We start from the raw sequence: 12,803 nt of genomic DNA, 5'->3' as shown, positions 1-12,803 counted from the left end.
TTTAAGTAACACTGGAAAAAATATTTTGTCGTTTGTTAATGTTTTAACTGTGTGTTTATGTGTGTTTGCATGCTTGTTTTGCTTGCATTTTAATATTTAATCAGTTTGTAGTACTGATACTGTAACTTTAATAGAGAATTGTGTCATTGTGACAACATGTGTTCCTCTTACACTATCTGTCCTTGAGCTCTGCTTGTCGTTTTGTCTGAGATTTCAATGTTGAGTTGTTGTAAAGCACTATTAAATTATTTATCTGTGCCTTATCTATAAGAATGTGTTTAGATTTAACAATCATATTAAATCTTATACATGTATATCCCTTTTATGTATTGTATCTGCATGTGTATATAAAAAAGGTATAAAAGTTGTATCTGTGACTGTACCTTTTAAAATGCCCTAATATGTAGCATTTTGATATGTGAGGTACTAATATGTTCCTCTAATGTATCAATTTGAGGTAATATGCACCTATTAGGTACAAAAGTGTACTTTTTGAAGGTACCCAATGACAACTTTTGTACCTTTGTGTACTTTCTGTTTAAAATTACAGCTTTACATTCATAGAAAATGAGCTTCATTCAACAAATTTGATCAGAGAATAATTAATAACTGCTTGGGAACTGATCAAAATCAATGTTGCATTTTAGAAAAATGAAATTTAGCTGAATCATCACACCCACTACATTATAGCTATCCTACAAAACAACCACTGTAGACAGCACAATATAGGACTGAACATATACGTAGTAGTGATGGCTGTTTAATGTATGAGGCAATATTGCGCAACATGCACGCACTCGTCACTAGAGCTCGCGTGCAGGCGCCTCAGCACATTCCATAACAAGCCGATGCACATGTTGAGCTTTATTTATCACACCAGGGAAGTTTATCTGTATTACACTACAATCACTATTGCAGTAACTGTACTGGGGAGAGGACAGCGAGCATTATTTTCGTCTTCACCAATCAGAGAGTGTGTTTGGATATGGGCTCATGTTCGGACTGATCCGGCACTGACACGTCCCATCATCCCATGCGTCCACGTGCAGCCTACTGTATCTGAATCTAGGATTGAGGTAAGAGAGAAGTGGGAAATCCTGTTATGACACTCCCAGATTTCATTATTTATGCGTAAAAGCGCGAGTCTCCTCCCCGGAAGGGTCATTTCGCGTTTATGTGCTGTGAGCCGGGCATGAGGAACACGCGGGCACATTAGAGTTTGATCTCTAGCTGTATTTTACTTTATTAACTTTGTATAACTGATCATGGACCAAGGTAAGACAAATGTATTTGGAAATGTTATCTTCATCTGTCAATATTTTGTTCAGTATGGTATGATGTAACATACGGATGGTGTTTCTGCAAATTTTAAATACATTATTTTAATGAACAATAAATTACAATTAAAACCACATTTATTATTTAATTATAGAAAACTGTGAGCAAAATATGTGCCAAAATAAAATAAAAATTATTTAATTATTTTAAAGGTGATATGCACCTTCCCTGTCAAATTCATGATGTTTGCCAATATTACAATTAAAAGGCAAACATAAAAAAGAAACTGCTTTTTTTCAAAGGTTTTTTTTAATACTCATGCAACAGTTAGAAAAGCTAATTAAATTGTAAAGTTCACCTTTCATTTTATATTCTCTTTTCTTTAATGATTTCGTTTTTATTTTCCAAGTAAACTTTTGTGCAAATTATATGTTAATTACACATTTATAAAATAGGCATCAAAACCTATAGTGTTTATCATGATGATGGATTTTAATTTAACATTTGTCACTTAGTTTTCAAACTTTTCTGACTTTAGTCTTTCTGAGAAAACTTTGAATAATTGTGGTTACATTATGCAAATCAGTTTAAATGAAACAAAAGTGAAATAATAATTTCTAGATGGCTATGCTGGATAGTCAAATTAAGTGATAAAATATTGTCATTATATTTTGATTGTTTGATCTCTTTAGATACTCAGAGGAACCCTATGATGGAGTTTTGGAAGGAACACTCAAAATCTGCGACGGTCGAGGAGATGATGCTGGACTCTAATGCCCAACAGCTGACCCAACATGAGCTTCCAGAGATCCTCTCAATGCTTCCATGTCTCGCTGGTTCTGATATATTGGAACTGGGAGCTGGTATTGGGTCAGTGATAATATTGTCCTTTAGATTGTGATTAGACCCACGTTTCCTCTAACTGATATTTGGGTAAAAATCGTCATGCCCAGGTCATATTTCAACTTTTCAAGAATGATTATTAGATTCTCATTACAATAAAATATTTTACTTTAATACTGTGAATCTGACATGTGTCCGGTTATATAGTGATTATTGAGAGCAAACAGAAATGTTTTCAATTAATGAATTTAAATTTTTGTAGCAGTTCAGGATAGTGTGTCTGTGTAAACAAGGCTTCATTTTCTTTGTTGTCATCGTGACCTCTGCAGTCGTTACACACAACACCTCATTGGCCGGGCCCGTCACGTGACCGCAGTGGACTTCATGGAGAACTTTGTGGAAAAAAACAGAGCAGATAACAGTCACAGAGGCAATGCGGAGTTCCTCCAAGCTGATGTCACACAACTGGACTTCCCTAAACACAGGTGATAGATGCTGACATTTTCATATTATCAACACAACTATATGCAAATCTTTATTCACTATAATGAATAAATAAAAATCTATAACATATGATAAACTTATCTCCCATGTCATTTAATCATTTCATAAATATTGAACTGTTATAAATTTTGATTTACAGCCGACACCTGTTACTCACAGCCATGCTTACAGTATACAGTAAATATCTGCATGTGACAAATATTTATATTTCAGTTGGTTGAATATAAATATATTGATTTGCAATGAATTATAATAGTTTAAAGGCGGGGTGCAGGATTTTTGAAAAACAGGGAGTTGGGCAGAGTACCAAAACACACTTGTAGCCAATCAGCAGTAAGGGGCGTGTCCACTAACCAACATAGTTGCTGGGTTGCGAATGTGTGGGGTGGGTCTATCAAAAGAAGGTCCAGATTCTATTGGGGTAGGGGTGTGTTTGTTTAAGTGATTTTAAATGTCAACATTGGCTTTCAGAGATCATGCACCCCGTCTTTAATGGTTGAGCATATAAGGCATAAAAGAACAAAATAATTATTTTATTACGCTTACCATTTCTCCATCTCTCTGTCTTCTCTCTTCCTCTGTTTTAGTTTTGACATGGTCTTCTCTAATTGGCTCTTGATGTATATAAGCAATCAAGAGTTAAAGGCATTGGCTGAGAAGATGCTCGGGTGGCTCCGCCCAGGTGGGCACCTGTTCTTCAGGGAGTCCTGCTTTCACCAGTCAGGTATGAGAAAAAAACGCTTTGCATCTTGCTGGTTTGTTTTTATGGCATTAATTTACTATAATAGTTATATTTTTTGGTTTTAAGATTGATTGCTGAAAATAATCAGAACTTAGTAATAAAGTTGTAATAAAGTTGTTTGACTTTTAACCAAACAGGTGACAGCAAGCGAGATTTTAATCCCACCCAATACAGAACTCCCGCCCATTACAACCACCTAATGACATCAGTGCTTCTGGACGAATCAGAAAAAGGCGAAAAGAAATGCTATGGTTTTGACATAGTGCTCAACAAAACAGTTCAGACGTACGTCAAGGTAAACCAGTCAGTCGGAGTGTTACGAAGACCTCTGAAATAAAGGAGATGATGTGTTCCTAAAGAAAACTAGTAAAGCATTCCAATTGAAGCACAAAGGTCATGGGTTTCAATCGCAGGAAACACATGTATTCATAAAAATACAAAAAACTGTATAACATTAAATGCGATGCATTAGATAAAAGCGCAGTGGCGGCTGGTGAATGCTCTTTTCGAGGGGCACACATTCAAAATATGTGTTCGGAGTGTCATGTGTGTTGCTCATGTTTTCAAAATATGTGTTTGTTGCATCATGTGGACCATGTGCGTCACGTTTTGTCAAAATAAGTGCCTGCTGCACACGCGTCAAAACCGTTTGTGATAAAAGAGACACTCAAGTTCACAAAATACACGCAAGACACTCACTTAACAGTAAACTCTGATTCGAATGAGATTATGCGAGTATCTGGCAAACGTGAGCGTCTCTTTTATCATAAACCCTTTAGACACGTCTGCAGCAGGCACTTATTTTGACAAGACACGTGATGCACAAATGATCTCTCGACGCGCAGAATACATATTTTAAAAATACATGTTGTGACGAACTTCGCACCGTGCGCCTTCGAAAAAAGAAGTCACTGGCCGCCACTGTAAAAGCGCCTGCCAAATGTATAAATGTGAAGAACCGATAAGGAACGTTCTCATGTTCTAGATGAAGAAGAATCAGAATCAGCTGTGCTGGCTCCTGCAGAAGGTTCGGCGTGATGTCGTCGAGCAGCATCAGGCTGGATTCTCAACCTTCCAGCAGTTTCTGGATAACCAGCAGTACACGCACAAAGGAATCTTGCGTTATGAGAAGATGTTTGGTTCGGGATACGTCAGCACAGGAGGGCTGAGCACTACTAAGGTCAGGAGTTTCAAACAAGTCAAGTGAATTTAGAAAAATCTGTGTGCACAATACAGGTTCTTGTATGTGAAATGTTATACAAGCAGGCACATATAGAATATATGCCCCTAAAAGAAGGAAACATTCATCTTTCGGCACATTAAACGTTTTTTTTTAGAAATATCACTACATTTGCCTTACAAGTACTTTTAAAATGTTTAAGCAATTTCAGCGTTATGGATGAGACATTTGCAATCAAAACTTAAAATATAAATGCTCAGATAATGCCTTTGTTAAATTAAATTATTTGTCTTCAACATTTTGCCCGCACTAAGTCTGTGAGTTGCCTGCCAATGCACATTATATTAACTTTAATATTTATTTTTTACTTATTTGTATATAAGACTTTTTTTTGATGTAAAATAAATCTTTGGTGTCCCCAGAGTACATATGTGAAGTTTTAGCTCAAAATATTCAGATAGATTATTTATTATTACATGTTAAAATTGACACTTTGTAAGTGTGAGCAAAAATGTGCCGTTTTGAGGATTTCCTTTAAAATGCAAATGAGCTGATGAAATTCAAACTCTGATTGCAATGATGTGGGTTTGTTGCAATTGAAACTACATTGTGCTGTGAATTATTTTCACTCTCTTTCTTTCTCCCTGCACTAAATGGATGTGCCGTGGTTGGATAGTGCAGATTAAGGGGCTGTATTATTATAATAAGTTCTCCTTATGACATCATAAGGATAGCCAAATTTCAATTACCTAATTTTTCACATGCTTGCAGAGAATGATTTACTAAAACTTAAAGTTATTGGGTTGTTTTTCACATTTTCTAGGTTGATAGAAGCACTGGGAACCCAATTAGAGCACTTAAACATGGTAAAAGTCAGATTTTCATGCCATGGCCCCTTTAAACAATGATAAAACACATTAACAGGTAAAATAAAATAATATCAAGTAAAATAGTACCTAGACTATATCAAAAAAGTAGCCCTCCAGATTATTTTATCCATTGTAGTGGCCCTTGCTCACAAAAAGGTTGAGGACCCCTGCATTAAATCATCTGTTTATATTTTTTCTAAACCTCTGAAAATAGACTCCAGAAATCGTAAAAATATCAGTCTATACATTTTTTTTTTCAAATTCAGATGAGGCATACCTGTCAAGATTGGGATTTGAAATTAAGGGAAATTTCCCAAACCCTTAAGTTTTGTATGCGCATTTATGAATAAAAGCAGCATTATGGATGTGACAATTCTAAAATTTGCACTTGTAAAATAATCCATTAACATTAAGAGAGACTTTGCATGGGCATTTAAACCACTTAATATTGACATCTGAGATATCGGTATTGTTAAAAACTTTGGGTAACTTTGGTAAACTTTGCCTTTAATAATCAGGTTGACATTTGCATGAAATTTCCTGTTTATTATTATTATTATTATTATTATTTATTATTATTTAACAAACAGTGTTAAATAGCACTAAAAGTGGTTCTTAATAATCTTAATAAAAGTGGTTCTCATAATCAAAGAGAAACCATTTTAAGTGCCATATAGCACCAATGAAGTACCCGTGTAGCACCTGTGTAGAACCATATTGTGCTATGTAGAACCCTTTGTGTTCTATAGTGGTGCTATATGACCCCAGTATGGTTCTTCATAGGTGTTATATCACTAAAAATGGTTCCTCTATAAAAAGGAGCCAAGAACCACTTTTATTGCTATTTAGCACCATTTGCTTTAAGAGTATTCTTTAAATATAAGTAGTCTGATGCCAATTGCTCCTTTTGGCTAGTTTCTACCTAGTAAATTTGGGACCTGTTTTTATGTCATGACCCACTTGTGGTGAACCACTTTTGTTGAATTTTTAGTGAAACATTAATGGTCTGTTTTTTGTTTAATCTCTCTGATATGTTAATCTATAACCCATCAGGAGTTTGTTGATATGTTGAACTTGACCCCTGGACAGAAGGTTCTGGATGTCGGCTGTGGTATTGGAGGTGGAGATTTCTACATGGCCAAGGTGAGTGACCAGCAACTGACATCTGGCAGATTTTTGTGCTGCTACACTGTCAGAAAAATTGTCACTTGGGCGGTGCCTTTTAAATTGCACCTAAAGGGTTCATAATTGATACCTCAAAGGTACATTTTGGTACCAAATGTACTGTATATATTTCTGTACCTAAATGGACCTTTTTAAAGGGTACTTCCCCAGTGAAAAACTATTGATCATGTTTTCTTGATCAGTGTCTAACAAACACCATCGAACATCAATTGAACAGCAGCTGCATGTGTTTTATTGTTATTTTAATGTCAGACTTTTGCTGTTGAAGTTCTGGGGATGGACTTGTCGTCCAACATGGTGGAGATTGCCATGGAGAGAGCCGTCACAGAAAAACTACCTTTAGTAAGTCACGTTTTTTTAGACACTGTCAGTAACTAAATCTCACACTGTTTCCAGCCAGGTATAATGGTAACCATAGCAACCACCTAGCATTCATCTGAGAAGTCACACAGAACACCTGAGCAACCTCTTGGTTGGTTTATGGACGTGTAGCTCTTTCAACAAAATATCTTGGGCTGGGTGAAAATTATTGATTCTTCGATTTTAATAGATTGTCAATTTAACAAATCCAGATCAATTCGGGAAATCCCTGAATCTATTTTTTCTGCGCATGTTTTACTTAAGGGGATGTAAATATTTTCTGTAATTTGTAAAAATATTTAAACTCTTTGGTTATTTTATAGCACGATGCTAATGGTCTAATCAGATTCAATGGATTATGCTAAGCTATGCTAAAATTGGTACCGCCAAATGTTTAACTCTAGGGGATCTGGGAAATTAGCATATTTTTCAAAAAAGTGGGGTGTCCCTTTAAGTTTCACGTTGTTAATAAATTTCACAGTTGCACCTTTACAGAAATGTTCAGGTGTTCAATTTGTGCACCTTGGGTGCATTGCAGTGCATTTAATATTTAAAGGATACCCCGACAATGAAGACTTGTATGCTTTACTACTTTCTATTTAAAGTAAATAAAATTGAATTGAATTGAATTGAATTTACCTTCTACTACTACTGTAAGTCCATTGATAGAAACACATTAAATATTTTCATTATTTCAAAAAAATCACAACATGTAATACTCGTTTTAAGCTGTGGAGGCCGCCATTGCTTTGTGCATAATGGTTTCTTGGTCGATGATGTGTTATTTTTTTGCAAAATATTACTACACTTTACTCTTTAAATACTATGGTATCTATTATAGTTTTTCGTGTGAGTATGTATTTCCCGTTTCTTACATCTCAGATCATCTGTATTTTGATCATCTTTCATCTGTATGTTTTCTGTATTATTTATAATTTATGTTAATATGATTCATATTTAAAGGGGCTGAACAGAAAACGCTGATATACTTGTATTTAAATGACATGGAGGTGCCAAGATCACATAGCGCCACCTGCTGTCTGTGTACATTTATAACTCTCATCTTCTCATTTACCGATTGAAGACGTGTTTACTAGTGGTGGGCGATACTGCAAAATTTGGTATCGATCCGATACCAAATACATATAGGGTCAGTATTGCCGATTCCGATACCAATCCGATACTTTTTACTTAAAAAATACTTCTGTGTAGGGGAGAGCAGTATGTCATAATTTCTGAGGTGAATGAATGAATAATTCTTTAGGCTTTTTTTATGAAAGTATTGAAGTCCACAAAATTATTAGTTATTAGAAACTGTAGAATTAATTTGTTACAACCTTTTTTTTTTTTAAATAAAGAATAACAAAAATCTGTCATCTGTGTCAGTGAGTCACGTGACGACACAACAACGAATCACAGCAGAGCAGCAGGAGGGGGAGGAGTAGCAAAGTGGGCCAGGCTGAGAAAGCAGCGTTTGCTTAGGATTGTAGGTAGAAGACACAAGCAAAGTATAATGAACGTAGAGGAGAGTTATTTAAATTGAAGTATCGATTCAATTACAATTGTATCGATCTGATACCAATACCAGTGTTGGCATCGATACTATCGATATTTAGATCGATCCGCCCACCCCTAGTGTTTACCATATTTACCTCGCTGTACTGTTAATAGAATGGGTTTTGATTGCAACCATTTTACGTTACGTAAATAGTGGGCTCCGATTCAATATTGAACCAAATAAATCAAAACCATATAAATAAGCATCGCACTGAATTGCAAATTGATCGCAATACCTAGCCCTATAATCTTTTGTATAATGTAATTCACACAGGAGAAAACTATTTAAGCTCTTTCCTTACATTTTAAGAAATTAAAAAAGTGGACAGGAATTACAATACAAACATTTTCTTTTGAATATAACTACAAGACTTTATCTTTACTAGTGTGATTGGATTACTTACTGACCTTGCATATGTAGTGTAATGATACAGGCAATCGTTTCACTTTGTTGACATTGAATGGATGCCTCCTCACATGAGATCGTGATACGTTGATGTCCTTCCTCTGCAGGTGCAGTTTGAGGTGTCAGATGCCACGAAGAGAAGGTTTCCTGACTGCACGTTTGATGTGGTGTACAGCAGAGACACGATCCTGCACATCAAGGACAAAGTTGACCTCTTCAGAAAGTTTTATGTGAGTTAACCAACAGCTGAACGCTCGTGCACATGCCTGCAATGCATGTTGTACACCTGTGCGTGTGAACCTTTCACACGTTTACTAAGACTCAAACATAAACCTTTCTTTGAAAACCAGTACTAAAAATATTGACTTTAGCTGGGTTTTCACAGGCAGGGTGACATATGAGATGAGAGTACTTACCTTATAAAAACAAGTCTTGCATTTTTACTGACCTGCAGAAGATACGCACAGTCAAACTTAATGGTAAAATAAGAAAATAAAGTGGGCATGAAAATTGATTAGAGGAAATAAGAGGTCATTTACATACGTGTCCTCTGATGGACAAATAATGGCAAACACAGGTAAAAATGGTGGTTTGTCAGTTATACTAATGTTAGATGTTGTTTCAACCCCATACTGACTCTCTTTAAAGTGTGCATTTACTGTAGCGTTCACAATCTGGAGATTATCTTTTAGGTTGTGTTGCACAAAAGAAATAAAGAAATAATTTTTATGTGTTTGTGTTTCAGTCATGGCTAAAGCCCGGTGGAAAGCTTCTGATCAGTGATTATTGCTGTGGAGAAGAGCCGTGGTCTCCTGCGTTTCAGGATTATGTGAATCAAAGGGGATATATCCTCTACACACCTCATAGATACGGACAGGTGCGACACAGATACAAAACCAAAATCTTACATTAGTACCTTTACCCTAATAAACCTCATGAAGTTTGTAATCAGATTTATCTATCGATCTGGTGTGTAAAGTTGATGTCACCATGCCAAACCAAACATTTGTTTATGCCCGTGTTGTAATGATGCCGTGTGATATTGTGTTGTAGTTTCTGAGTGAGGTGGGATTCACAAATGTTCAAGCTTTGGACAGGACAGAGCAGTTCGTTCAAGTCATAAAGTCTGAATTACAGAGAGCAGAGGAGATCAAAGACGACTTCATACAGGTGAAACATTCACTCGCATACACATTATGAGCACACTTTCAGTCTTTTGTAATATAAATCATTCACAGTATCTGTGTCAGGAAGCAACTCCTGGCTTAAATCTTCACTCCCCTCATACCACAAGTTTTTTATAACATGAGGAACATTTGGTTCGACCATTTCCGCCAATACCGAGCCAATACCGATTCGGAATATCGTACCGGGCCACCACTAATTAGTATATGTTGTTCAAAATAAATTAATATTGGTATCAGCTCAGAATTGTTTTATCGTTGCATCCCAAATTTTTACTTGTACATTCATGTACATTCTCTAAGTATCTGTACTTTTTCACAGTGGTTTTCATTAAAGGAACAGTATGTTAGCCTGGTTAGCCAGACCTACATCAAGATGTAAGGTCTGGCAACTCTTCACACAAACGGCTCAATGCAAGGGGCGGGATATAAGGTTGTCCCTCAAAATGCCTCTGCACGCAATAGGATAGCGCTATGAACAAACAGAGCAACGAAGAAGGTGACGCAGTTACCGTAACCAGTCGGCAAAACTCCAAACACATCTTTCTTGCTTAAAACGGACTTCAGTAGGGTTATTTGCTCTTCTCTCAAAGAAAAACATAAGTCTAAAGTCGCGGCCAAAGCCGCTTCAAAAGAAAGCTGTTCGCCAGCAGCAGCAGCCATTCGTTGCAGCTCTGTCGTCATCATGTTAAGCCCGCCCCACAGACGCTACACACGATGTGATTGGCCTGACCAAATTTTGGTTTTTGGAGCTGTTAAGTGTATTGTGAGTGCCTAGACTAAACCCTGGCAGCAAATATATTTTGCGGCCGCTAGGGTGCGTCTAGATTTCTAGGCTAACAGTATGTAGGATTGTGGCCAAAACTGGTACTGCAATCACACAACTCGTGGCCAATACACGAAAAGACAACATAAACATCAGTTGAGGGCCACAACTCCACTTTTTAAATGGCAATACCCTGGCCAGACCACTGTTGTCAGTGATATAAGTATTTGAAATGAAAATGATTTCTTAATGTCTAGTGACATATCAGGGCCATTTTATGATTAATTGATATACATTTCTTACATACTGTTTCTTTAACTTAACTTTTACTTCTTTTAATTTCATTTAATACTTAAAGGTGCTGTGTGTACATTTTAGTGACATCTAGTGGTGAAATTGTGGATTGCAATCAACAGCTCAGTCCACAGCTCACTAGAGGTCTTCTCAGGTCCAAAGAAATGTACCTGACCCGAATCACTTTTTACCCTTTTAAGTTTTTTTCTTTTAAAGAAAGACCTGACCCAAGACAAACCCAACAAAAAGTAGACCCGACCCAGTGTTGCTTTTTTACATGAAAAGTAACCAGTGGTCGTAACCATTTTGGACACCTGCTCCATTTATTTTCATTTGTCTTCTGACTACAACCCCAAGGTAATGGTTACAGTGTGCATTCAAAGTTGATTGACAGGTCTGTCTCAATGAAAGTTAACCTACCGCCAGCCACACAATGTCGCAAGCGCTCTTGGCAAACAGACAGAGGGGTGGTTGGAAAAGGACTTGATGCACACACGCAAGATAGTTTAGTTCTTCTCGGGTCCGTACTACAAAAACACATTTATTTTAAATCACCCGAGGCAGCAAATATTATACACGACCCGTCAAAACTGTAAAAACAAGACCCACGGTGTATGTAGATAAAAACGGTTTCGTTATTATTTTTATGATAATCGTATGTTTTTGCACGATTAAATTCATATGCATTCATATATGTACGAATTCTCATGAGATCAGACTGGGTGAGCTGTCGCCTGAGCCATTGGTTGCCATTAACAATCTTACCCCTAGATGCTGCTAAAATCTACACAGTGGACGTTTTAAATGCAGAGGTCACATTTCGAGTACGAGTACCATACTTGACAAACATGTCACAGTTTCACTTTCAGATTGTTTTAGTGTCCATAAGTCTGAATTTTGCTATAAAGAAATAAACATCTGTCTCCTCTGCAGGAGTTCTCCATGGAAGACTATGATGATATCATAAATGGATGGAGAGAAAAACTACAGCGCTGTGAGACTGGAGATCAACGCTGGGGTCTTTTCTACGCTACCAAAAACTGACAGAGAGAAGGACAAAAGTCTTCAAAATCTTATTTTTTTCAGAAACTATACAGTAACACTGTTAAGTTCTAAAGACACGACTTTGCTCTTAACATACTGTTGATATAAAGCCACTGTCATCTTCTTCTTCCAGCATCTACACATGTTCAAAAGACACAGTTTTGTTTTAAAGACGTGATTTTGTTCTTAATTCTGTGAATTGCAGGACAGCGTTGTAACATCAGCATTTTCAAAGCTTCTTAGACAAACATACTGTACTATGAAGCAGAAATTAAATAAAAAACAACACTTTGCTCTGTTTGTCCTCTTGTCATTTTTTTTTCAAGCAGCCTCTTGAGGTTCTTTAAACATTATTAAAGACGTTCATTTTTCTGGCCTCTTATCGGCTAATTTTGCATTATTATTTACTATTATTTACATGTCCAAGTCATGCATTTACAAAATACTTTAAAAAATAATTTGAAGCTTTTTAATGAAATAAATGGATATTTTGGCACAATTACAGTACATTGTTGTCTTAAAATCATGAAAAACATTTCTGTCAGGTGACCTTTAACTTTCAAAAGAATGAAAATGTGTAAAAATATTAAA

At 36.3% G+C, this 12,803-nt stretch overlaps 1 protein-coding gene across 3 annotated transcripts; it reads left to right on the top strand.

Annotated features, from left to right (window-relative positions):
* The first annotated feature begins 860 nt into the window (after positions 1–860).
* On the top strand, positions 861–12,506 carry pmt (phosphoethanolamine methyltransferase). Of its 3 annotated transcripts, none has more exons than XM_073812077.1 (13): positions 861–1,076; positions 1,971–2,148; positions 2,451–2,606; positions 3,213–3,349; positions 3,505–3,662; positions 4,353–4,547; positions 6,470–6,559; positions 6,854–6,943; positions 8,046–8,111; positions 9,032–9,154; positions 9,670–9,801; positions 9,978–10,094; positions 12,102–12,506. In XM_073812077.1, exons 2-13 carry the CDS (start codon positions 1,988–1,990, stop codon positions 12,210–12,212), a joined length of 1,536 nt encoding a protein of 511 aa, XP_073668178.1. In that variant the 5' UTR covers positions 861–1,076; positions 1,971–1,987; the 3' UTR covers positions 12,213–12,506. The 3 variants fall into 3 exon arrangements, with proteins under 3 accessions (XP_073668178.1, XP_073668177.1, XP_065130777.1); XM_073812076.1 differs by lacking the exon at positions 861–1,076 and adding an exon at positions 1,117–1,275; XM_065274705.1 differs by lacking the exons at positions 861–1,076; positions 8,046–8,111 and adding an exon at positions 1,117–1,275.
* The last annotated feature ends 297 nt before the right edge of the window (positions 12,507–12,803 follow it).

Source organism: Paramisgurnus dabryanus, chromosome 16 (assembly GCF_030506205.2).
Source record: "Paramisgurnus dabryanus chromosome 16, PD_genome_1.1, whole genome shotgun sequence".
Lineage (NCBI taxonomy): Eukaryota > Metazoa > Chordata > Actinopteri > Cypriniformes > Cobitidae > Paramisgurnus > Paramisgurnus dabryanus.
Note: the sequence above shows the minus strand (reverse complement) of the source record. Positions and strands in the feature narration are given on the sequence as shown.

Excerpts from the sequence above, each read along its gene's own strand:
- pmt (XM_073812076.1), top strand. Across the intron at positions 2,149-2,450 it reads GAACTGGGAGCTGGTATTGG|TCGTTACACACAACACCTCA; the intron begins GTCAGTGATAAT and ends TGACCTCTGCAG. Across the intron at positions 3,350-3,504 it reads GTCCTGCTTTCACCAGTCAG|GTGACAGCAAGCGAGATTTT; the intron begins GTATGAGAAAAA and ends TTAACCAAACAG.